Genomic DNA, 27,595 nt, shown 5'->3' on the forward strand with positions numbered 1-27,595 from the left:
CTGTGCAAGTAGGAATGTGACTATTGTATGGCTTATTATTTTATAGCGTTTTGCGTCACCATAATGTTGCCCGAGGCACTTAGTCGGGGGGTGCAGCAGAGGTGCAATCTCGGGCCAGGAGCACAAGACACATGCAAGCACCTGGAGGAAAGTCACAGTAGTACTCAAGCATATAGACAATTGACAATTCCATACCCTGTAGGGGACACACTTAAAGAGAGTTTGGCACAGTATGAGGTCAGAACAGCAAGCGTCTGGGATGTTTAAAAAAGCAATGGAAATAAGTAGACAGGCCTTAAGGTCAATAAAGTGCAGGAACTTTCAGAGAGGTATGTGGGGCGAGGTTACCAAATTATTCCGTGCCACTATCCTAAGACTTAAACATGTCCCTTGGCTGCCGTCCATCCCAGGTGAGAGGCCACCTTTATGAAAGGGTTAGCTTGAAATGGCAAGTTGTCTGTGCCCATGTCTCCTGGCACCCGCACGCCAGCCCCCTATCCACACACACACCACCACCCTATGTATCCGCCAATCCTCAAGGTGAGTGGGCACCTTCATGAAAGGGGTATCTTCATTAAGGGGGGGTGCCTCAGTCAGGAGTATTTGCTTCTCTGTCACCCCCCTTCCCCTCCCATTCACTACCCTCCCAGTTGAGAGACCACCTTCCAAAAGGAGATTCTTCAAGGACAGCACGCTACGGGGAAGGTACGTAAGAATGAGGTCAGCCCCACCCAGGATCCTCCTCTGGGATGTATGACGTTACAACGCATACTTTTACAACGACTACCATTACAACGAATTTTTTACAACGCAAAAACTTTTACAACGCATACCATTACAACGCAACATTTTACAATGCAAGTACCTTTACAACGCATACCATTACAACGTAAATATTGGTAAGTATATAATATTTTTTTTAATATAAATTATTTTAAATTATTAAAATATAATTAAATTGTATTTAATTTTATTTAATTAATTTAATTTAAATATAATTTTAATTTATTTTTACAAATTAACCCTGTACCCCAAAAACCCAAAACTGACCCTGAACCCTAAAAATATTTTTTTTAATTTAAATTAATTTAAATTATTAAAATATAATTAATTTTTATTTAATTACATTTAATTAATTTAATTTAAATATAATTTTATTTTATTTTTACAAATTAACCCTGTACCCCAAAAAACCAAAACTGTCCCTGAACCCTAAAAATACCCCTTTACCCAAAAACCCAAAACTGACCCTGAACCCTAAAAATACCCCTTTACCCAAAAACCCAAAACTGACCCTGAACCCTAAAAATACCCCTTTACCCAAAAACTAAAAACTGACCCTGAACCCTAAAAATACCCCTTTACCCAAAAACTAAAAACTGACCCTGAACCCTAAAAATACCCCTTTACCCAAAAACTGAAAACTGACCCTGAACCCTAAAAATACCCCTTTACTCAAAAACTGAAAACTGACCCTGAACCCTAAAAATACCCCTTTATCCAAAAACTGAAAACTGACCCTGAACCCTAAAAATACCCCTTTACCCAAAAACTGAAAACTGACCCTGAACCCTAAAAATACCCCTTTACCCAAAAACCCAAACATATAATATTTTAAAAATAATTATATACTTACCAATACTTACGTTGTAATGGTATGCGTTGTAAAGGTACTTGCGTTGTAAAATCCTGCGTTGTAATGGTATGCGTTGTAAAAGTTTTTGCGTTGTAAAAGTTTCGTTGTAATGGTAGTTCGTTGTAAAAGTTGCGTTGTAATGGTTGTTTCCCCTCCTCTGCCCCACCCCCCTCCCTGCTCCCGCTGCCCGCCCCTCCTTGCCCCGGACCCTTCCCTGATTGAAAGTCTCCGCCTCACAATAAGGAGCAGATGACTGGAAGTGAGTCTGCTTGGCAGACATTTACCTGCTTGTGTTCCTCCAGTCCCCGCCGTGGAATAACAAAATGAATAAAGCCCCCCTTCCTAATAATGTTTAAGTGAGTACGTAAAATAGTAAAATAATTATTATTTTGATCATGTTCAGGAAACACCACAGTTCTTCTTGGCTTCTTAACTAATACATACTAGCAAACGAAATTATAGTTGTTTTATCGACCTTGGAAGGATGACAGGCACAGGAGGCCCTGCGGGAATTACCTCCCATTGTCTGCAGGTTCCACAGAAATCCAACCAATGTGATAGTCGCATCCGCGGGACTCGAACAAGCCACCTGCAGTGTACACACACACCTCTGTACTGCACACGCTTAACCCACTCAGCTATCTCACAGGTAGACTTGTGATCCGTAAGTCGCACAGTGATCTCCACAGCAGGTTCGAGAAAAAAGACAGTCTTCGCCCGGTCGTGATCACATAAGGTTTTGGTTTCTGAGCCAGTATTGGTTGCAGAAAGTCCCATGATCATGCCAAGCCAGGGAGGCATGTGCCCATCTGTACCCAGGTCAGACTATAACGTAGACTGTCCTCACGCAACCCCACAGGGCCCGAGGCAGCCAGGCAGGAGGCCTGATAGACAGGCAGCAGTAAGGGAGGAGGGACGGCAAACAAGCCAGACTGGAGGGCTTGAAGAAAGGACAGAGAGAAAGGAAGTAGGGAAAGCTGGCGGGAACACTACTAACAACGCAAGTTGGAAAGAATGGACGGAAGAAGGCAGACAGATAAACTAAGCAAAACGAACGTAGGGCAGGGAGGGCAAAAAGTGGAAGCAAAGAAGGCAGGTGGGGAGAGAAGAAAGACAGCAAATGGATAAAAGGAACGAATGAAGGATAATAGCAAAGAAGGGAGGCAGGAAAGACATGCATTGAAAATGCAATAGGTCTCGCCTTTGATTAATTTAAAGCCATTTGCCTTGCTAATTGTATTGTATAACAAAGCAAATGGCTTTAACTTAATGAAAGGCGAGACCTATTGCATTTTTAATGCTTGTTTATCTTGTCATAGGGTCTTATAGCAATATAGGTTTAATTGTCAGAACATTGTTTTGTAGAACAATAACTACATATGTTTCCAATTGTGACACATTGCCCGAATTCTTGTGAGCCCATAAACCAAAAACAGATTATTAAATAGAGGCCATACATTGACATGGCAAATTCTCGCTAGTACTCAAACAGACTGAGGTACTGGCAGAAAGCAACGTCCGGCCACACTCAATACATCCGCTGACTGTCGTTGTTAATATGTACAAACTTCCACTTAGCCCCTCCTTATTAGTGGCCCTTATATATACGATATGTCCTTTTGCTAATGCAGATATCACCAAAAAGCGCAAAATTCTGCATATTATGCTCCTCTCAGTCCTAGCGACAGCCGACAGAGTGGTACTGGGGAAAATGGCAATTGCCTGCAGCCTGACATTCCATACTTCACCGGTGGGACATCTGGCTGCAGTGAACTGGGTTGGAAAATGTAAGAACTGCCGTGTCAAAGTCGCGTGAAGTCGGGGACCTTTGTCCGCTTTCATGAAGGGCAAAGTTTAATGACTTTTCTCTACTTTGCGGGCTAAGGTAAAAAAAAATCACACCCCTACGAACAATGCTGTAGTTAAGGATGTATGCACTAACCTGCTTTACTGTGAAAGACTTTTCTTCTCTCCAAACTAATCCCTGAGAAGAACTAACAGAGCCTGGTAAAGGCTTGCAAGCATGACTGCATATAATGTAGACCATCCTCCCTAAACAGACAGCTTGCTGTGGCCTCTTGCTATCTTATACATCCTCCCCACAGTCTTGATGTTCCCTGCTGCTCAGCCAGTGAGTGAGGTCAGTGGATGGTTGGAATGTTGATAGTGATTGTTTTTGGATGAGTGGACAGTTGGATTGAGAAGGGCTGAGCAACAAGATACTGCTCCTGGTGGGGCTTTACATGATTTACCTGTAACCTGATCTATGTAGGGGTATGTGTTTAGCCCAAGGTTGTATGAGTGTATGTTTTCTCTGTCCTGTATACTATGCAGAAGGAGGAGAGTGTACTGAGTCGTGCTGTGAAGTGTGATTTTGAACATACTTCCTCAGGGATTTAGGATGGAGGCGCAATGTGTTAATCCCAGTGGGTAATTGCCATCCTTCCTATGGGGTTTGGATGATGGGGCAGTTTTAGCCCAATGTTAAGGGGGTATGTTGTTACACTCCTATGCAGTAGAGGGCAGGTTAAACCCTGGTCCTGTTTAGGTGTATGGCGATGGAGGTACGTGGTTACACACTCTAATGCAGTAGAGTGTGGAAGAAGCCCTGGTCCCATTTCATTGTTGTGTTATGGAAGTAACTGGCCCAGTCAACAAATCAGGTTTGGTAAAGTGCAGCTACTCACCTGTGAGTGTCTCAAGGCGCTAGAGGGGAGGAGGGGCAGTCCCTTTGAGTGCTGGGGTCATCCGAAGAGCCAGGTCTTGAGGTCCTTCCTGAACTGGAGCAATGTAGGGACTTGCTGGAGTTGGAGGTCATTGTTTCCAGGCCTTGGCTACGATGTAGGAGAAGGACTTTCCTCCCGTTCTCATCTTGTAGATGAGTGGGATGGAGGACAGAGAGAGATCAGCTGATCGGTGGGGTCTCTTCGTTGCGTGGAAAGAGAGGCGGCTGTTTAGGTATGCTGGTCCGAAGTTGTGGAGGGCCTTCAATGCGTGAGTGAGGAGCTTGAAGGTTATTCTTCTTCTGAAGGGGAGCCAGTGGAGATCGCAGAGGTGTTGGGTGATGTGGTTTTGACAGAGAATCTCTAGGATCAGTTGGGCTGCAGCGTTCTGGACGGTCTGGAGTTTGACGGTCTGGTCCTATTAGAGTGTATATGTTGTGAGGGTAACGAGTAGTTGTGTTAAATGTTTGGATTATCTGCACTCTTGCATTGTGATTTTGTGGGACGCATTGATTCCCTGTGTATTTTACCATCTTTCATTCCATTGGAACACTGAAGTTATTGCAAAAAGTGTTGTTTGCCCTTTTCTGTTTGTTTCGGTGGGGTGGTATTTATAGTTTTGTTTGGCATTTTGTGGGAGGGTGTTTTGACGTCCTTCATCCTGCTGAATTATCTGTTGTTTCGTGGGGGGAGATGAATTGTGGCATCATGCTATCTAATGTATTCCCCCCACAGTCTTGATGTTCCCTGCTGCTCAGTCAGTGAGTGAGGTCAATGGATGGTTGGAATGTTGATAGTGTTTGTGCTTGAATGAGTGGACAGTGGATTGAGAAGGGCAGAGCAGCAGGATGCTGCTCCAGGTGGGGCTTTACATGATTTACCTGTAACCTGATCCAAAACTAATAAACCTACATCTTTTAAACTCTACGAGCCTACATCATTGATTACAACACAGATACCTGCATGGAGTGCACAACAAGGTGGCTAGCACGTACCAGAACATAGTTACGCATCAAGTGTATAACTAATTCTATCATGGACAGGGCATAATGGGGAAAACAGTTCAACTATCACTGGACACCTCGTTACATCTAGTTCCTTCCTGCTACACCAGCAGAACATTCTACAGTATGTCTTCATACATAGCAAACTACTTTAACAGTTTGATTATTTACTTTGTGATTAATGTACCCTCTGCACTCAGCAACCTCAGACTCATACAATTATTCCGTATATGCCTTAGTTGTCCATCTTTTTGGTAAATATGTTCTGGATTTTAAAGCAGATCAAAAAACAAAACAGTCTTCTTGACATCACTAAAGTGATAGGAAATGTTACAAGATTGATCTTATACTTACTCCTCACTCCTACCCTGTCCGAGATGGATCTGAGGCCCATGTCTTGCCTGAGGGGGAGCAGCAGGGTGCTGGCTGGAAAACCACAGGAATTTATCTTCAACAACTACCATTTTAGCCATGCCCATGTGACCCAAAGCTCTGAGGGCTGTTCCCAGTGCTTGCTGTTAATTTGGATCACTGGTGAAATTGGGCAAAAATGAGGTCCTCCTTGCCCTAAAGCCAACCCCCGATGTGTTGCTCGAATTCAGGCTTCTCCAACGAGTTACCTGTGAGCTACTGGTAGCTGTCCAGCTACCTTGAAGTAGCTCCCTTGTGCGCAGCACAGCATGTAACATTAGAATCTTTTTTGTGTGAACTAATGTATGTATCCCAAATTTAAACGGTGTGTCTTAGCAATGAAAATATGTGTGTTTGAAGAACTAATATGCTGACGTTTGGAGAAAAATGGGTTTCCAAATATATTTAAAGCTTACATTAGAGTGTTAGATCATGCAATATTACTAATATTAACCTGGTTACTTTGGTATTGCAGCTATTACAGCCCAGCATTGCTCATGTAGAGGAATTCTGAATAGAAAAAAACTTTTTACAATAATGCTGGCAACTCTGCATGATACACTGAGGTGATCATCGCTGTAAATCTTGCATGGCGTGGCTCCTAAAGTAATCTTATCTTACTTGGTCATTAATACAAGATTAATATTATTAGCAGCTCAGGATCACTTTTATTGCACATAAGTGGCTCTAGTTACAGAAAAGGTTTGAGACCCCTGTACTAATTTAAGCATGCTCCTTTCAATATTGTACACCAATCTAGCTGTTCTTTAAGGGTCAGCCAAAGATATCCGAAGGTTTGTACATGTTCCGGGGGACCCTTTGAGTTTAGGTTGAGATCTGGTGGAGTGGCAAGGGTTTAGGACCATGTATTTAGTTTTTGCCACATTAATTTCCAGGCCCCTTTGGCTACAAAAGTTCTCAAAATGGACTAGAAGTTTTTGGAACCCCTTAGGTGATTTGGACAATAGACGTGTGTCACCAGCAAACATCAAGGCAGGAGCCTTATTATTTGCCAAACATGGAGCATCAACATCACATTGATTAAGGTATAAGATCAGGTCACTGACATAGAGAGTGAAGAGAATAGGGGCCAGAACACAGCCCTGTCTTACCCCTCAATTTACAGGGAATGGCTCAGTCAACTCAACCAGTTGTCCACATCAAACATGGGCATAATGATGTCCATGAAGATTCATTAAGATGACCAGGAGATCATTAGGGACTAAGCAAACACAAGAAGATGATGGACAGAGTGCTGAAATTTTTCAGACACTCACCACCAGTCACAGGTCTGGGTTGGATCCATCATCGTTCTTTAGCTCACTTTGCCACCCGAGTTCAGAGCCAGCTATATGCAAATCAGTCTTTTTTTTTTTTTTTTAAACCTTTATTGTACAGAAAGTGCTCACAAATACGGGCCTACAACCCAGCGGGCTGGCCACCACATAGCAGGAGCATAGTCAGCAAAACAAAAGTATCTACAGGAGACGACAACAAGAACACAGGAGACATAGGCCAAAAGCCAATGAGCAACCAGTATAAACAGGATACGTGAAGGTTGATTTTCTAGTATGGGAACGGGAAGTACAGGATCAGGACGGGCAGTGAATCAAGCAAATAGGGAGGGGCCGTGGTAAGCCGCGGACCGGCGATCATAGAACGTACAGGATAAATCCAACAAGAACTAAACATAGCTGTAAATACCACCCCAACGGAAGTACCACAAGGAGAGGCGATTACGCACGCCGTCCAGTGCTCACCCACCACAGCCACAACCAGACTTATCAAACGGATGTAAAAAAGATCCCATTGTATCAATCAACACGGTACACACCCCAATAAAAGGAAGGAAATCCCCCACGAAAGAGGGAGGGGAAGGAAGAAAAAAGAAAAAAGAAGGGACTCCTCCTCAAACATGCGCCCCCCGGCGGCGAAGCAGGAAAACATAAACCAGTACACGGCATACATTGAAAATTAGTGGCATAAGACACAGTGAGCCCTAAGCACAATAAAACCGGCAGGCCAGCGCATCAGAAACACCCCGGGGGGACACATGACGAAACGGAGCCCCGAAAAAGAGAATACGCAAGAGCCATAGAACAAAAAAAGGGAGAAAAAAGGGGGGCGAAAAAGACCCCCCAAAGTGACAGACCCCCCCACCCACCCCGCAAGCCCACCCTGCACCCCTGCAGAAGGCTATGGCCTACCCCCCGGCAGCGTGCCTGTCGCCCTAATTAGAACCCGAAATATAGAAGAGCAAAGGCAAGACGGAAATCTAAGACAAAAGAAGGGGGGAGGGGAAAGGAAAAAGGGAAGAAAACACGCGGGAGAGGGCCAAGGAACAGAATTATCAGCACCCACCCACCCGCCTGAGAAAAAAGCTAAGCCCTCAGGAAGTCAAAAAAGTATCAGGATACACTCCAGGAGCAACACAAATTCACACATAGTCATACCGTTACATGCCGATCATCCAACCAGTACAAGACTACCGCACACAGAGGCAAGTTCGTCTCAGCCCTGTCCTTGTTTGTCCAAACTTGTAGCCGTCCGATTCACCAAGAACCAGACCACGAAGAACAGAAGGCAAAGAACAGGGAGATCAAACGGCAGTCCAGATAAGATACGTGGAGTAAAACCCAGATGATCCGGAAAAGTCAAAGAACATCTCACGCAATGCAGGCACAGTTTCAGGGACAGTTTAAGAAAAGCCGACTCAGCGGGGCCGGCACAGGAGCCAGGGTCGATCATTCGAGGCGAAGAGAGGCAGAAAAAACCATTAAGGCCAGCCCAGACGGGATCCGGCCCCCGGATCAGTGGCGCTGGAGATAGCACAGTACGATGAAGGGCAATGGAACTCCGCACAGCCACAGACGCGGCCATCACCGGGCCCACGCTTCCCAGGATAGTTCCAGCCGCACCCTGCAACGGCGACGAAGCCGCACCCAGTTTAGGGGGCCCCAACGGCCCGAAGAGAGGATCCACCTCCAAGATGACAACGGGTGCGGCCACCGAAGCTCGCCAGGAGTGTAGGGCGTCCAGGATGCCCTTAAGTGTAGGAAAACCTTTACAGTATCCGGCACCCGGGCCATGCGGCGGGCCTCCAGCGCTCGTCCAGGCCCGGCTGAGACATTCAGGGTCGGCCGCCATCTTGGAAGCCCGTCGGGGCCGCGGCGTCCGTCAACCCCCGTCCGGACAGCAGCGAGGCAAATGAAGACCAGCCGACCAGCAGCAGGGCACCTCCAGAGCAGGAAGGGGGGCCACCAGAAGAAGGGGAATCGCCGGCTCCCCAGTGCCGCCGGTCCCGTTCTCCGAGTCCGGGCGGAGGAAATCAAAATGGCCGGACCGGAGAACAAAGGGGGAGCAAGTCGAATGTACGATCAGCCCCGTCAACGGAAGGCAGCGCCTCCAACCAAGGCCACCGGCCCACCGGAGCCGGCCAGCAAGTCACAGCCGGCCTATACGCACAACGGCCTCTATGACCGCGTCCACAGCGCCATCAAGGGCCGACCATCGCGCTCCGCCCCGTCCGGGCGCCGCCGAGAAGATCCAGGCCAGCCCGCTCCGGAGGCCCCGAAGCGAGCGGGAGCGATGTGCAGGATCCACGGCACCCAAGGACAACCAGAGCAAAAGGTGAGTGCCTGCAAGGTGTCTTAGCACTGCGGCATAGCAAAGAGGACTTCCCGGGGCAGGATAACAGCAGGATAGACGATATAAGCAGGCAGGCGAACGGAGCCGAGCTAAAACGCGGCCATTCCGGACGCGAGCTTGGCTCCTCCCCTATGCAAATCAGTCTTGACCCTGTGCCTCATAGGAACATTCCAGCCCAACTGCCAAGCCAGGTCTTTCCTGGGCCGGAAACAAGCATCCTGGGACTGGTTTCGGTGTCTGCCAATACCTGCCAGAGCATGGACCTGGGGACCGAGTCGAATGCAGACCGTAGGTCAACAAACGGAACATAGAGCTGACTGCCCCCTGAACCCTTGTTTTCCAAAATATTAATTGTAATCGAAAAACCTAGCCCACGATGCTGGTACATTCCCAGAAGCCCACCTGTAATGATGTATGAATCTCTTTTCAAGTCAACCATTCCTGTAATCTTTTCTAGAAGAATTCTACTAAACAGCTTTTGAGAGCTATGAATTAGGCTTGTCTGCCTACCATTTGACGTCTGCGATGGAGGAAATTTTTTATCAATTGGTATTATCTCAACCCACGCCCAGGTTGGTGGAATAGGTGCCCCAGTCATAATGGCATTAAAGAAAAGTGTGAAATAGGAGCTCCAAACATCAATCTCACTTATATGCAGAGCTCCTGGGATCTTGTCCAGCCCTGTGGCTTTGTTTTGGACTATCTTATTAATTTCAGATCTTACTTTTTGTGTCGTAATGGGTGGAAATCCATTGCTGGTGCTTCCTGTCTGCCCGTCAACTAATTTGTTAACCTGAGAGGTCGGCAGGGTGACACTATCTGCTCTCTTCACAGAATAGAGACTGGAGAAATGGGCAACCCGATCCGCAGCTGAGATATTAGTCTCAATGGGGCAGTATCCCTCTGGGCACCATGTAGACACTAGGTTCCAAAAGAAACAGTGATCACCTTTCATAACCACATCCAACAGTCCTTTCCACTTTTCATGTTCCCAATCCCCTTTAGCGTCTTTAGAAGCCTTTTTATAAGCTTCCCTCCATACTTTTATCGCATTCCTTTCTTCCTGTTTGATGGTGGACATAAGGGTTGACCTTGCTTTCTTGCAGGCTTGATTGTACTACGTCTGGGGGCTTCTCCTCCCGAGGACCCTTTTAGTTTCCACATAGAAATGCTTTTTCAGTCCCTTATACAAGTTATTGTTAATGTTACTTATCTTTTCCAATTCTTCCCCCTGGCCTGGGGCCCAATCCAGTAGTAGGAGTCCCTCAATGCTTTCTGTTACTACATTGTATACTGCCCTGACCAACTCCTTGGAGTGAGCCATGGTGGACCACTTTACTCTATGCCTGTTACTGGTTACTTGCATTCTTCGGTCGAAGGGTTCAGCAGCGCTAATTTGCTTGGAGCAGGAGGAGGTCAAAGACAAGAACAAGGGCATTGTGGTCTCTCTCATACCTGGTTAGTGCAACCATATCAATTAAATGCGGCCAGGCTCTTACATTTACCAGTATATAATCAATAAGGCTTGTACATGAGATGCGATTAAACGTGTGTTTCCCTTCTCTGTCGGAGACTGTTCTGCCATTCCCAGCTTCCAAGCCCTGATTCAGTGTTAAAGCATTTATCTGGAGTGCCAGGGGGGAACATTTATTAATTGGAGGGATTTCCAAGGACTATCTTCATCCTGGGTGAGTGCTTCTGCATTTTCATCCAGGGATTTGAATTGGTAATTGAAGCCACCACCCAGAAATGTTATTACTTCCACCACAGCTGTCGCCATGAGTAAATTCAATAACTCTCTAATTGAAGAATCAATGTTTTTTCCCTCCTGCCTTAGATACACATTATAAATGTTAGCTTTTAGATGTGGGAATATCAAAGAGAGACACAAAATATCTGGGGAAGATATCATTATTTCCGTTAACTTACAGGTTAGCACTGTAATGACCCAAGTTGTTAATCCCCCTGAGGGTATGCCTTTAGCCCTAGTCGTTGGGTGCACCAGCTTGGTAGACCAAGTGTAATGAGGAAAAAAAGTGAAACTGGACACTCAAGTTTGGAAGATAGTCCAGCTACGTTCCGAGACAGAAGTTTGACCAGGGGACAGACGGCTGATTACAGGCTCAATTACATTTTCAGACCTAGATAGCTCATCCTGGTCATCAAGTGGATTGTTTTGTGCAAAAGTTATGGTGTTTTCCCAAATGTGGGTGTCCATTACTCTACAGACTCGTTCAGGTCACGTCTGAGCTGGTGTCAGGTGTGGTCAGCAATTAAGATGACTCTGCTCTCTAAGGTCTAATGGGGGATCAGGCCCTATTGTCTCCGATAACTTAAAGTTCCTGGGGTCTCTCTTTGCTCCATGTCTCTGTTGCCATTGACCCATAATATGGCATGATACCGGCTGTAAGTACTCCCTAGTTGTTACACCCTGGGATTATATCGTTTTTTTTACAGCTTTCTCGCCGTGCCTTACAAAGCCAACAGTGCTCAACTGCCTAGTTGGTCGCCCACGCTCCCCTGTCGTACTGTTGCAAATTGATCAAGTGTGGGAAAGCCCATATTTTATGCTAGTCAATCTACCCCCACCAGGACGTCAAAGCAATTCGAAGCAGGGACTCTAAATTCGCCGAATCCACTTGGTAGTACATTAAAGGCAAAAGGCATTACAGATACTGGCTGTGGACGAAACTTCTGTAATTGTAATCGGGCCCTGGGAAATAACATGGAATATAAAAATGCTCAAGCACCAACAGGCCAATGCTAGGCTCACCTCCGTGTTTGCTTGAATAACCGAAGAGCAGGCTCCGCACCACCTGCGGTGACCTAAAATCGATAACAACACAGTCCCCTGGGCGATCCACCTGCCCTAACCCCAACCATGAGAGAGTTGTCACATAGGGACATGAAGTAGGTGGAAGATCAATCACAGGATGCCTCTGATAGAGTTATTTTTCATTTGACAAGACAAGGACGAGAGCTTCCCAGCCACACCGCCCATGTGGCTATTTTGGGCCCCCTGTAGGCTAGTGTTGGGGCTTGGTGAGTGAGTAGCTCTTGGCTGCTTGACATGAGCGATAGTAGAACCTGTGTGATGACTGTTCAATGTTGCGCTGTGAGAAACAATGGCTCCCGAAGGTGCCAATATGACGGGCTGATTCCGTGCACTGCCATGTCCGTCCTTCGGGGCTGAACTGGGGTCTTGATGAATTGTGTTTGCTTAATATTCTAAAGCCAATGTTCAATGGCTGCCATGCATGCAAGAATTGGGGAGAGTTCTACCTGCTCTATGTCTCTAATTTTGGCAATTGAATCCTCCCTTAGTTCCACAGACCATGATTTTTTGGGCGCAGGCCTCTCTGTGCAGATACTGGGACTGGAATGTTCCGAAATAGAGGATGCTATAATGAGGCCTGGCTGAAGCATGTGTTGATGTGGATTTATTCAAAGTCAAAGTTGGCCACCTGGGCCACTTAGCGACCCTAGAAGTCGAGGAGTATGCCTTAGGGTGTGACCCAGAGGGATGAAAAGCAGACGATGAGCACAGTAATTGGGATTGACCCCATGCCAGTCGTGTGAGACAACTGTTGTATCAACACTAGGAGGACTACAATAGGAGACTGGGCTGACAACAGATGTTGGTAAAATTTCTGCTCCCAAAAACAGTCTCCTCTGGGTCAATGCAATTTCGTTGGAGATGACCCCATTGCCCTCTGCAGCATCTTGTTAATGGTGGTTGTTTGAGGGGGAGAGGATGATATAACAGGCCTGCGGTGTATTCCTTTTGCCCATCGTGCGTGCGGTATAGCTCCAAGGAACTAAAGTTAGAAAAACGGATATCTTGAGGACTAGACGAAGACAATGGAAAGGCAGGTGACCAATCAAACAACTCTGTGGCTCGAGGGCGCATAGGGATAATGTGATCAGCCCTCTTCAATTCCTGATAGCACAGAAAATACCACTAATAAACGACTACTACAACAACGGGATTAGGAAGACAGGGAGTTCTCTTAGGGATACTCTTGTAAGCCAGTGAGAAATGTCACTCACCCCAGAAGCACAATGTTAGATGGTAGGCTCAGCCTTGTACGGGCGCGGACAGGAGCAGACGGGCCCCTCTTGGCCCAGTCTTTGCCTGGGCGTGTCCTGCGCAGTGGGAAGCAAGTCATGCTTTACAGTGCATTTCTTAGATGGCCTGCCCCCTCCTGGGCATGTTGAAGCTGGGGAACAAAGTCCCACCCAGGCAGAGTCCGTAGTGTCGGGCAAAACTGCGGGCAGAGAACCGCTGCAAACACCCATGCATTTTCTAGATGGCCCCACCGCCTCCTGAGTGCTGTGACACTGGGTGACAAAGTCCCACCTCAGTAGGATCCATAGTTATGAGCAAAACCATGGGCAAGGAACCACTGCAAACACCCACACTGCGGAAAAACGTTGCGCATTAGAGCACATTTCCTGGATGGCCCCACCCTATCGGACATAACTGTGGGCTGGGAACTGCTCAAACACAAGAGTAATCCCGTTTGCATTTCACTTACCCTCGTACTCCTAATCCTCAAAGTCAGATAACCTTTAGGGACCAGATGAAATTGCAGACCACAAATTTAAACAATTCCAAATACTGCTCCCAAATTTTGGTAAATGTATTTCGTCTTCTAACTTGAACTTGCATTTTGACGCCGAACATACGTATTCACAAAGTGCCTGGGATGCCTGCGCCAAGATCTCTTTGTAACTAGTATCATTCCTCAGGTGCAAGCATGCTTGAAGATCCATGTATACGTATGCATCACCAGGCATGCACGGTCTACTGGAATACTGCTGGCACCATTTGCTTTGCTTTAAAAGGATGAAAAAAGGACCACATGTGGAGGTGAAATGAAGGGCAGGGTGGAGGTGTGAGTGGAGGGAAAGCAGCACACGAGGGAGAGAGCAATGAGGAGGCAGGAGAGAAATTCATAATGGAAAGAACATAGTGAGGGTGGAGGTGTTTGGCAGTGGGAGAAGTCGATGAGAAAGAGGTTAAGCAGCACACAAGGGAGATAGCAATATGGATCGTGAGGGAGAAGAACATGAGGGAGATAACAAGACGGAGCACAAGGGCAGGGTGTGAAGACCACAAGAGACAGAGTGGATAACACATGCAGGAGAGAGAAAAAAGGGGAGTGGTGGTCAGGTATTTGGCAGGGGAGAAGCACACAGGGGGGAGAGATGAAAAGCACATGCACTCACATGAAGTGCTTACCCAAAAATAAAAAAGTGATTCCCTACAATTGAGTAGTAGTGGAAGATTAACAATAACCGCAAGCAATGGCAAGCAATGACCAGACGATAAGCCCATCATAGGTTTTTGGTTAGCCCACAAAAGTCCTTCCATAACAAGAAAGCTTGCGCTATCTGGTAGGTGAGACCTAATAATAACAGGCAAGAGAGCAAGAATTTAAGAGATATGGGACCTGAAAACGTGAGGGAGAGACCAATAAAAAGAAAGGAGGAGAAGAAAGGAAGACGGCATGAATAAAAGAGGCAAAGGAAGGATGACAGAGAGAGCAAGAAACAAAGTGAGGGAAAAAGAAAAGATAGCTCAATACCTCAACTGAAGACACAAGAGCTAGAAGAAGGACACAAATACTAGCACCACACGATCAATGCTGGACTGAATTGCTGATTTGGAGCCACTGACTTGTCACTCGCATGCTAACAATAAGCATGGGCAGAAATGTGTAGTGACTCCTTGAAATCCCCACCGTGGAAAGCCATGCTGCTCTCAATGACACTGTTGCAGGAGCAGGGTGGTATCAGCTAAACTGGGCTCATTTCACTTATTTTTGTAGTGATAATTTAAAGTGAGCATACATCTACAATGCCATTTCCTAAAGAGGATATGGCTTGACCACTCTTGTAACTCTCTTGGTGTCTCATGGAGCTAGTCTAACTCATTCGACAAATCCGTTTTTGGTTCATAATTCCATGCTGTGAACACTGCAGAAAGCTTTGAGCAATGTATAAAGCTGGTCATATTCTTCTCTTAAAATATTATGGTAGGAATTATAGCTGGAAAAAAGCTCACTGTTACTGCTGTGTGTTCCAGGCGCTTCCAAATTTATTACTCCTCAAATGTATCCATATACCATGGGAGGGGTAAGGCGAACATCACATTAACTGTGGCACAGATACAGCTGCCGAGGGCCTAGAAAACTCTGACGGATATTTTTCTTAAGAGGTTCTAGAAACCATAAGCCACATTCAAGGAATGGCTAATTATATTATTAGATATATTGAAAATTATTACGTATAATTACTTATGAGCAAGTAGTAATCCTGCAAAAAAGCACTTACTCTCTAAACCAATATGGGACAGATGTTTCAAAGAGATATAGCTATTCTGTGCCTATGGAAAATGTGTATGTACATATGGCCTTATATCATCAAAGAGTATGAAAGAAAAGGATGGCTTACCGCTCTGAAGTAGATAAAGCACAAGTTTCTAACACTTTTGTAAAGCAGCAAAACAAGTGATTCTGCATTTTTCACGCTGGACAATAACATGTCAGACAACTTGACCAAAGAAGTATAAGGCACTTGCTCCGCTCTGTATACATTTATGGCAAAGAATAAGTGGAAACGTGTCCAAATTTGAAAATAAGGCGACTTATTGTCAAGGTACTGGATCACATAAGGTTTCTGAGTGTGTGTGTCGGTGTTAAAATTTGCATTGGCTGATATTAGCACTATATTGTACCACATACTTGCGTGCTTCCTTGTTGCCTATGTCATTTTAATAAATAACATTTGGCCCAGCAAATTAAAAAAGAGTTGACAGCTTGTACCCACAAACTGAAAGCAATATTTGGAAATGCAAAGTGTCAAAAGCTTCCACAATGTATTCCATCTCTTTCTTTAAAACTGACAAATGTCGAAATAAGTTTAATAAACGCTGACAAGCTGTCCCAGTAATGTAATAAAGTGTTCTATAGCCTGTCCTTTAATCGAGTCAAACACTCCTCTGTCCACTGGCCCGCATCCCATGATGCTTCACGTCATAACAAGTCAACGGTTCCATTGACAAGGGGAGGAAATGGCGTCAAGGGAATGAAAGGAAGCTCTCCTCGGGAACTAGGCTCCGACTCGAGCTCTTAGATTACTTCCTCTTGTAAATGGTTAACTGATACCACATCCGATACGCAGGGGGAAAAAAGTAAGATTGTTTAGGTTCCTGCACGGTATATGGAATTTTCTTCACTGTTACTTCAAAGCATTTCTCTAATGAAGTCATGTTTCAAGCAGTCGCCGAGACAGCTGCTAGTAAAGCCACTTTGGCTTCTGATCAGAGAAGTTAATAAGTCCCAAATGGCGCGTGTTGGGGGTAAAAGGCCTGAGACCAAAGAGCAATAATGCTTTTAAACACAAAGGCAACAGTTATGTGGCTGGCGCCTTCTGCTGTTACCTTATAAAGAAATTCAATACAAACGGCTTGCTCTTTTCATTCATCTGTAATGCATCACGTGACACACATGAACCTGAGTTATCTATATAATATGTTTTTTCAGATTTTTTTTCGAACTTAAAAATGTTTGTGTTATTTTACAATGTGGCCTAAATATTCAGAGGCAATTATTCAACGCATGACTGTGTCTAATTAGAGCAAAGTATTTTGTTGAACGTTTCTCCCCAGTCAAGACTGAAAACCCCTGATCTCATACACCTTAATGGTGGCATACACTCTGTAAATATCATAACTAGTTTGTCTACAAGTGCTTCACTATTGAAATATTGAGGAAACAATCAAATTAAAATAAAAAATAATAATAAAAAAATTAGTCATAAAAATACACAAATAAATTAGCTTCAAGTACAGCAACACTTGAAAGTCTGAGTTTATACAATACAATTTTAAATCTTTATACAATATGTTCCCTATACTCTTTCTATGTAGTTATGTATCTATATACTTATTACTTTACTCCTACTGTAGAAAGGAAGAAAAAAAACTTTCAGACTCTCTCCAATGTATTACTCTGTCTCACCCTATACCTGTCTCAATATATCCTCTACCTTCACTCTCTGACTCATTCCAAACCTCATTCTACTACTTTAAGCTCCAAAATAACCCTTTCTAGACTCCGTCCTCCTCTATCCCTCTGTGGCTTACCCCGCTCCTCAGTTTGAATGTCAATGAGAACCAGTAGTCCTATCAGATGCACCAATGGGCCAGGGGTTAGTGTTGGCAGAGCAAATGGAAGCGTCGCCAATGGTGACCCAGTGATTTGGTGCGGTGTGAGGTCACCCACCTACATCATTCCTCCTGCACTTATTAGAAAAATATGGTCCATATTGTTTTCTTGGGCCACATTCTACGAGGTCCTAGTCAACAGACCCAGTGGCATTCACACAGGCCAAGGTTAGTTTGTTTTACATAGTGCATAAATTATACTTTACATTTCAAAATGATGTGTTGCTTTTAAATTAAAGTGGACTAGTAAGTGTGCTTACAAAGTGTTGTGATATAGGAAATAAAACTTTTGAATGCATGTTCAAAGGCAAGTCGAATAACAAGAACACCGAAATTCATTCTTACTTGAGGGATGGAGGTAGATGATGTCCTTCACAGTGAAATCCCTCGATTGGACATGTTTTAGCCAGTCAGCAATTTGACTCAGCAAAAGGACCCAGGCCAGTGCAGGCCACTTTTCCATTGCACAGTGCAGCCTCGCTCATGCAGGCAACCACGGAGCAATCTCTTTCTAAAAACAAAGGAGCAGAGGCACCTAAAAGACAAAAGGAATTATTAAATTATTACATGAGCTCATTCCTAATATCCAGATCAGAAAACTTCTGAAAATAAGCAGTAAATATAACCGTGTTCTGTTAGGGGCATTTATACAACCATCAGCTGTGTAGGTTAATCAGGTACAATTGAAAAAAAACACATTTTAAATATTTCAGGTAAGATAACTCCAGTTTGACACCCCTCGCCTTAACCGCGGCCGCGATTCTGCGCCTGTGCGGCCGTTTTTAAGAGTGGGCGGGATCATGACGGGCCCCAGCCGTCATCAGCACACGCCCACCGTGATGCATGACGGCCGGGGGCCGTCATCAGCATGGAAGGGGTTTACAGATGCAAGTGTGTATCTGACAGCAACTGTCCAGGGTCCGATCAACCTTTCACACTTTCAAAGATAATGTGGTAAACATCACTGAGACGACTCCTTGAAGTCACGTAATCCTGATTATGTACCAAGTAGAGACCAAAACCTGGTGCAAATATGTAATTGTGCCTAGTTTAGTCTAGGGCCAAATTACTGAACAATGTGACCTATACTGATACCTGAGAAGAATTTGCTCAGGGGTGGGAATTCTGAGTCATGTGCTAGACAGCAATTGTCTCCTCATAAATTCCATCAAGTCAAACCTGCTGACATTTATCAGGGGATACAGTGTGGAAAAGTCTGGTTCTTGTGTAAGTAGATGTAGTCCCTACTTTTCTCCAGGCATATTCAAAATGTGAGTTATTTGCCACACCTTGTAAATGCCTTAGCCTGGCCAATTGGTAATTAGTCTTTGCAGTAAATAGACCCTTATTTTTGCCTCACTCGGAATCAGGGTCGAAATCTCTTGAACACATTAGCATTACAGAAAGGGGCTTCCTGCGCCTTCTCTTTTACTGAAAGCTCTAATGGAGATTCCAAATTTGAATGATAGTTTTCCCCGTGCACATGAGGATTTCTTCGATTTCTCTGGTGCATTTGATCTTTGATCTTATAAAAACATATTTAGTCGGAAGGATCCACTCTGTGCACTCACTTGTTTATGATCACTGTGTGAATGGTAAACAATGCATGCTCTTCATGGATAGACTTAGGGAGTGAACCTCACGGGTGCATTTCAAGTGGAGACCGGGAGTCCTGAGACTACAATGCAGTCTCTGACTTCAAAATCCCCAGTCAAAGCAAGGCTGGGGATGGCATATGTGCAGCCAGATAAAGCTACTTTCTGGGCGATTCTGCCTGCACCTGCACATATTATGGTGATAGATACTACATAGAACCTGGTGACAATATTTGACATAAGCTGTAAGGATAGCACAGTGGACTAAGGTATCCTTTGTATAGATGCGAGTGTGACCTAAAGGTAACACGTTTTAATTGAGGCTGGTACCTATAAGCCTTCTGAGGTCCATAAGTAACAACTGTTATCAGTGTGTAGAGACTAAACAAATTATAGAGTGTGCTGTAATAAGATGGCATCCTGTATGGATAAGCCTTTAGATCTGCACATCTGTGGTTTTAAGCATTTCATGAATACTGAACTGCAATTGTTTCAATTTAATAAGGAGTCTTAAAATAAGTATATTTTACCATAAATATGTGTAAGGAAAAAAAAATTAAACAATTAAAGCAATTTTGGAGCTGTACATTTGAGAGCAGTGAACAGGAACCTGATAAGGGTTCACCTAATGCCTCATAACTGCTTTATTTGAGCAGTCAGAAATCGTGCTTCTGGGCTTGGTTGATCGCTCAACTCTCCCATTAGATTGGTCAGACAACATAGGACTGCCTCCAATGCCATTTCTACAGAATCTTAATCTGAGTATTATTTCTGACAACAATCTCACTTTCACAGTAACCAAGTGCAGCTCCTAGCATCTGTTTTTAATTCACTGGATCATCTCCCTTCCTCTTATTCCCTGAAAAAGTATAACTTTTATGGTGGTGATGTCACCTGAACCATTGTATCAGCATTCTCCTGGGGTCTCTAAGGACTCTCTGGACAAGGTGCAAATGGTCCAAAATCAGGCTTCTTGAAATAGCGGGGTCTAAGGCATAAGTACCACATCATCTCTGGTGAAAGATCGCTCTTGTGGCTCCAAATTAAAGAGAGAGATCTCACTTTAATACTGTATGTTTGTCCACAAGTCTGGCCACAAGTCTGGCCACGGCCATGCCCCAAGAAATTTAACTAGCCTCTCTCAGCTCGACCTACCTTCAAAACTTCTGAACTAGGCTCATGCAAATCTACTGTCCATTGAACTGACCAAGTTTAAAAGATCTGATTGCAGATCTTTTCAGTTCAGTTCAAAAGTCTTTATTTCGAATGTCAATTCATAAAAGACAGTACATATAAAACACCAATATTTTATAAAACCATATTCGTAATCAGCATCTAAAAATTTACCTCATTTTTAAAAAGATATTAAACAATTTAATAGACAGTTTAATAAAGACTTCTAGACATTAAGAGACATTGGGGTTTCTAGTTCGAATAATCCAGGCCCATCCTAGATACTTGGCCACACCGACCACCACCATCTCTGATGTATTAGAGCGAAATATCCTCATGGCTTCTAAAACCCCTTTAATTTCAAGATTATTACATATGGGTTTAAGCCATTTCAGCCGCGGAACGTGGTAGGCTGGGCATGCAAAAAAAAAGTGACCCAGGCTTTCCAGGTGATTAGGACACCAAGGACAGGTATAATTTGTATTCCCAGACCATTTCCCAGTAAAAGAATTGACTGGGAGTGATCCGACACGGAACTGGTGGTATAATTTCCGGTCGAGGGTTTTAGTGATCACATCCGAGTAAGATTCTAAAGAAGGTGTCAATTTATGTACCAGAAAATGCCCAGTTAGATTAGAAGCGTCCGACTGGGCCACTGCTAGATGTTTTATTGTGGCCCAGTATAAATCCTTAAAGTCCTGTTTAGAGGGAAAAAGGGAATCCCCCGGGTTGGACCAGAGGTGGTTGAGACCCATCTCAACCAGCACAGATTTTACTTCCCTTAGCCAAGGGATTTGGGAAGCCCCCCACAATGACCTAACTTCATCCAATTCCTTGGCAAATAGGCTAGGCTCTGGAGTGGTCCAGAGCCGTCGCCATAGGGCCACCAGACGGAAACGAGCCATGTCATTGAGGGGTTTCCATCCCAAATCCAGCAACAGTGGGTTGGTGGGAGTAGATTGTGGGAGACCCACCAAGTTACGCAAGAATTTGTTTTGTGCCTTAACAAGGAGAGACAGATCTTTATACCCCCACACATCAGCGCCATGTAATATGGCTGTGTTGATTTTCGCTTCATATATTTTTATCACCGGGGCAATACGTTTGGTCAGGGACTTTTTTTGCTCCTGTAATAAGCAGCCCGAAAGGCGGGCAAACTTAAGATATAGAGCCTCAATCTGAGGTTTCCAGCTACAGCGGTAGTCCAGGGTCACACCCAAATACATCATTGTATCCACATGTTCAATCAGGGTACCATTCAAAGTAATAGAGGTTTTGATGGGACTTTTATTACTGAAAACCATGAATTTAGTTTTGTCAGTGTTGATCTGCAGATCATTAACCCTGCAAAACTCAGCAAGCCTGCTTAGGGCTATTTGCAACCCCCTACGAGTTTTTGAGAGAAGCAGGGTATCATCTGCAAAAATCAACATCGGGTATTTAAACCCGCCCAAAGATGGTGCATCGGTCGGGGTATCAGAAAAGAATTTTACAACCTGATTGATAAACAAAAGAAATGGGGTGGGTGCCAACACGCATCCCTGTCGCACACCGCGTGTAACTGGGAAACTATCAGTCACCTGACCTTGTTTACCCCATCTCACTTTGGCGAAATTTTCATCATGGAGTCTAATCACTAAATCAAGAAGTTCAGGAGGCAGACCCATGAGTCTAAGGGATTTCCACATTTTCTCTCTTGGTACTAAATCGAAAGCCGATTTAAGGTCCACAAATGCGGCATAGATGGCGCCACCACCCAGCTTGACAACCTTCCAAAACAACATGTTTAGTCTAAAGACCTGATCAAGGGTGCTGGTGCATGCTCTAAACCCAGCTTGCATAGGGGATAAAATATTTTCTTGCTCCATCCACCCCTGGATTCTCACAAGCACCATCCTGGCAACTATTTTTTGGATAGAGTCTATCAGGCTTATGGGGTGATAATTCCCCGGAACTGAGCGGTCTCCTTTTTTAAATACTGGCAGGATCTCCGCTCCTTTCCAGGAATCCGGGATCCTTGCCCCTGCAGCGATTGCATTCACAAGCATGGTAATATAGGGAACCCAAATGTCAAAATTCATTTTAAAAAGATCAGAGGGTGTTGCGTCCATCCTAGGCGCTCTACCTGAGTGGACTGTACCCAAGGCATACTTTGTATCAGAGATATTAAAAACAAGCAAACAATCAAGGTTAGAAGGCAAATCTATGTCCAACTCTTGATGAGAATCCTGTTCCACATCCGGAGCTCTGAACTGCAATGAATAGAAAGCCACCCAGTCTTCCACTGAGACATGATTCACGGGGGTTTTGGAGTCCTGGTTTGCACCCCACCTAACGATTTCCCAAAACTTAATTTGGTTGGATGTTAGGCATGCCGAAAGGAGCTCTGACCAATGACGGTCCTCCCACTCCTTCTTTGCGGCCCATAGCGTTTTTTTATAATTGAGCCGAGCCGTTCTGATAACTGCAATGTCCCTAGATTTAATTGCTAAGATCAGACCACTGTGTGCTACCCGACAACTTTTATTATACCATTTAGTCCGGACTTTGTCCTTCCTTGGTACTAATGGAGTTGTTAACAGGGTTTTTAATTCCGTAAAACACTGGTCATGAAGATCACTAATCTGGAAAATAGTCCCCTGAGAGGATGATGCAACTTCCATAGCAGCCAGTGTCTTTGCCACTTCTTCCTCTATACCTTTTATTATGGAGGGGTCTGCAACTACCCTAGACCATTTTACTCTTTTCCTGTCATTACACAGTATAACCTCAGACGTTGAGCAGGTGGTAAAAGAAGGCCCATCTCCAGCGCCTGGAAGCTTGAGAATTAACGAAAGGGGGTTATGGTCGCTCTCTGGGCGTACCACAACCTCCATATCAATAACCTGGGACCAGAGCTCAAGTTTAACAAGAAAATAGTCAATACGACTCTTACAGACCCCATTGTTAAAGGTCGGTTGGCCTGATTTGTCGGAGGGTGTGCGTCCATTAGCAGCACGCAGCCCCCACTCTAGACATAAACCCTGCCAGTGAAGTGCTGCCTCGGTGCCCTTGACGCCCCTTGTTATTGACAAGGGCAGGATGTCCCATACCATATCTTCATCAGCCCCTAGATCCTCCCCCACACTGTTCAGAGGCTCAAATGAACAGTTCAGGTCACCAGCGACCAGAACAAAACTATCACTGCCTATTCTCCTCAGCAGTGAATCCAGATCATCTATAACTGACTGTTTACGACCTCCAGGGCGTCCTCTAGCATATATATTTATGAGTACTAGGTCCTTATTATTGCCTCTACTACACTTAATACACAGGAGATCCAGATTATCTACCGGAATCTCCAATAGACTAAACCCCATGGATTGTCTAATCCATACCACTAGCCCTCCTGAGGGTCTGCCCTTTGGGCCCTGTATAGCCGGCTTGAAAAAGTTTAGGTATCCCGCCCTATAAATCGGGGTAACTGCCCAACTTTCCTGTAAAATGACAATATCAAAGGAGTCAATGAAATCGACCCAATCTTCACTATCTATACGACCCCTTAGTCCTGCCATATTCCAGGAAACTATTTTAACTGTCCCCACTTGATTACAAGATGGGGCTACATATAAGGTACACTTAACCTCTTCTAGTTCAGCATTCGCTCTCCAAAGGGGGCTGGGTCTCGGAGGAGATGAGTTAAGATGTGATTCAGCATAGTCCTTGCTATTACCCTCCTTCGTAACATTATTTTCTGGGGAGGTGGAAGGTTGGCTACAACCTATGGTATCCCTACTACTGGAACTAACTGGACTGTAAACATACCCCAGTCAATCCACACATTCCAACCCGGACAGTGGATCAAACCTGTTCGAGAGGCACGGGTAGAAGGGCGAGGCAGGAAACCTCTCTACCACGTTTCTCCCCACCGATCTATGAGATGGAAAGTTTCTGGGAGGGGGCGGACCGTGCCTTTTAGGGTAGAAATAAGACAAGCTTAAGGATTGTACATCCCCTATTCTTCCAAATCTTGCCTCTCTGCAAATATAGTCAACCACCCATGGATCCCGGAAATTGATTAGGATGCAATCGCCTTCCAAGTCCTTTGGGCAATAACCCACCCAATCAACTCTGCGAACTGTCAGAATCTTTGTAGAGGAGGAGGGTGGGAGGGGACGATTTTTATTAAGCCAAAAGGCTACCTTATTCATTAGGTCTCCATGAGATTCCGGTTGTCTGTCCCTTAAGGGTGCAACACCTGTCAGGACGATAGTATAAGGTGTGGCATCGAATGGTAAATCTGCTGGGGGAGGCCCTCTTCTAGTAACTCTTTTCAGTGGTTGTGTATACCCTGCTGCAACACCAGTACTAGAATTTTGGTGGGAAGTCAATTTAGAACTACCTACCCCTGAAGTAGAGGCCTGTGCAGAACTCTCAGGCTTGCGGACAGATAACAGTGGTGGCCCATGGGATTTAACATTTATCTTCTTGGGTATAATGGTTTGGGTAACCGGGGTGGGGGGTTTATTTGGTGCACTAGGTGGCTTCGAAGTCCTAGCCTTAGGAACCGGTCTGGTGTCACCAACATTAGACAATTCCCCAGTTGGGATAGCCATAGTAATTGTATCAGAATGGCCTGAGGATTTTAGGTTGGGATGGCCAGAATCACTAAAAGAGACCAAAGGCTTAGCCTGTTGGCTAGCCAATTTTTTAAGTAGACTAGAATTATCTTTGATGTTGGTCTCTAAATTGTCGATTTTTAAATTCATAAGTCTAGTTCTCTCTAATACCGGGAGTAAAAGTGTCTTAATTAAGATTTCCATTTGTGCTAGCAAGTCAGCATTATTCCCATTCATATTTACTATGCTGGTAAGAGGAACCCCTGTGGAATTAACAGAGCCACCCGATGGAATACTAGGTAATGAGTCATCCCTTGAAAGGAGAGTTTCAGACACACACAACAATGGACTGATGGTTTTAGGTGCCTTTGAAACTCCACCTTTCTGCCGGCATTTGTTACGCTTCCTCTTACCAGGGCAATTCATCTCCAGAGTCTCCTCAGCAGAGGAAGAGTCTAGTAGTGAGGGTGTAGCAGATAGAACACTATCCTCTACGCTACTCACAGATGAATCTGTATTACCAATATTATTGTCAGAAATACCATGCAGTAGAGGGGAACCTTCAGTATCATTATGTATCTCAACGGGTACAAGAACCAAGTTATGGGGGGGTGGTTGATTAGGTGTAGGGCTTGGTATTGTAACAATGTGCCCCAAAGAAGAACGTTTCCCATTTACTAAATCTAAGGACAACCTTTTCTCAACGAAAGCTATTTCTTTTTCTAAAATACCCGTAGCTTTAGTTATAAAGGCGTCTATTGGGCCTGATACCACCCCCTTTGAAGTCTGAAGTGTTACCGATCGGTCTCTACCCGAACGTAGGGGCATGTTAAAAAGTTGACAAGCAATACAACCAAGATACGGAAATTACAAGCACAGAGGACGTCCAACAACAAATATAACTTAATGGGCGACTAAACCATTTAACCACCCAATAGTGATGGTCACCGGAACTTAGACCAAGGCCAAGAGGGGTGGCCCAGCCCAGCCTCCTACGGCCCCTGACGGCCAAGACGGTCCCGCCCTTGTCCCGGGCTTCTCCCGGGACGCTCCCGCGCCGCGGGGTTATCACTTAACTTATATATGTGGGGTGTAGGAGTAGGAGCTGGGCGTGGCTAGCAGGGAGAGCGGCCAGGTGACTGGAGGCACGGTTTTCCGAGGCTTCTGGGATCCGAAGTCCGGTCCCGATTGCTCGCAGCCCTGCAGCGCAGAGTTCAACCTCTAACACAATCCAAAGTTCCCTTGAGGCAAAAACAGCGCAGCGGGACCCGCGGAGCGGGTACCGCAAGTTGTGGAAGGAAAAACGGCTAGGAGAGCCCACCGCAACAACCAGCAAGGTCTGTAAAGTATCTTTTCATGTACAGCGCTCCGCCATCACAAGCTCGTGCACACTTTGTTCGAGATAAAAAGAAGGCCTATTTATGTTTGGAAGAAGGCTTAAAAAACACATCTCTTTCTTTTTGTGTAAGAGTAGTCCTCAAACTGAGATAAGGTTAAAACACTGCTGCTGCACGGCACTCTCCAATATATATTCTACACATCCTTACTTTGACTGACATTTATTTTTTAAACCTCTACCTTAAAGGATTTTACCCCATTGAAGAAACTTAAGACTTCACCTGTATGGAGACACTGTAGAACAATATTATAGTATATCTTCGCATTTATGAGATCGTTGTAGATGCAGGAGTCAATCCCTTCTTTTCATTATTATTACAACCCCATGTGCTCAAGTTGCAGCACGCAATGAAAACTGAATAAATTAAAAAGCAAACTTTTCATCGTAAACAAGTCTGGTTCAATTAGGTGAATCTAGTTATATATATTTTTTAAAGGTTTGTCACGTTTTGTGGTTGTTTTTGTAGTGAGGTTTATAGCTTCTCTGCCTCTATCTTATAGAACCTCCTCTTTTGCGTTCCTTCTGTTTTTTTGTCATTCATGCTTGATTGGTGTTCCCATCCTTTCTTTCTGCTCGCCCGCTTTTATCTCAGCTCCTGTGGCGTCTGGTGGCCTTGCTCAAAGATAAGGTGGTTGTTTTGTATTTTGTTGCTTCAAACTACAATGTCTTATCTTTCTGACCCAATATTTTTGCGGCTCGGGTGCTGCTTTGTAACTGTACATATTGCAAGGAGCAGCGTGAACCTGTAAAATGGATTCACATAAAACATATTTTCATGCACGTGAAAGGAAAATAATGTCATGATTGCACTGATGGAGATTTATGAGCGACTCCCTGTATAAACATCAACTGGTGTAAAAGCAAATACAATTCATTTTAGGATGACGTAAGCATATAGAAAATACACTCACAGCTGTCAGTGCATATGCACTTCCCTGTTGGGTCAGTAACTTACACTGTGGTGGCCCCACTGACCGCTTAACTCACTCTGAACAATGAACATTCTTTTCTTAGGGGAGCAGAGAGGGGGGTTGTGGAGAGAGGCGTGTCCTGTTCATGCTGATTCCATCACTGCATGGACTGTTAACAAGACAGCTTACTATGATAAATGATGCGCACATTTTGTGATATGCGCATTTGTCTCCTAAAAATAACACGAGCTTAACCGCCCCAAA

At 44.7% G+C, this 27,595-nt stretch overlaps 1 protein-coding gene across 1 annotated transcript in view; it reads right to left on the bottom strand.

Annotated features, from left to right (window-relative positions):
- The window catches only part of LYPD6 (LY6/PLAUR domain containing 6), a 139,992-nt gene that overhangs the window by 25,514 nt on the left and 86,883 nt on the right, over window positions 1-27,595 (bottom strand). The window contains exon 2 of the mRNA XM_078681760.1: window positions 18,001-18,190. Within this exon, the coding sequence (XP_078537886.1) occupies window positions 18,001-18,118 (118 nt within the window). The 5' untranslated portion in view covers window positions 18,119-18,190. The remainder of the gene's footprint in view (window positions 1-18,000; window positions 18,191-27,595) is intronic.

This window comes from Lissotriton helveticus, chromosome 3_1 (genome assembly GCF_964261635.1).
Source record: "Lissotriton helveticus chromosome 3_1, aLisHel1.1, whole genome shotgun sequence".
NCBI classification, from domain to species: Eukaryota; Metazoa; Chordata; class Amphibia; order Caudata; family Salamandridae; genus Lissotriton; species Lissotriton helveticus.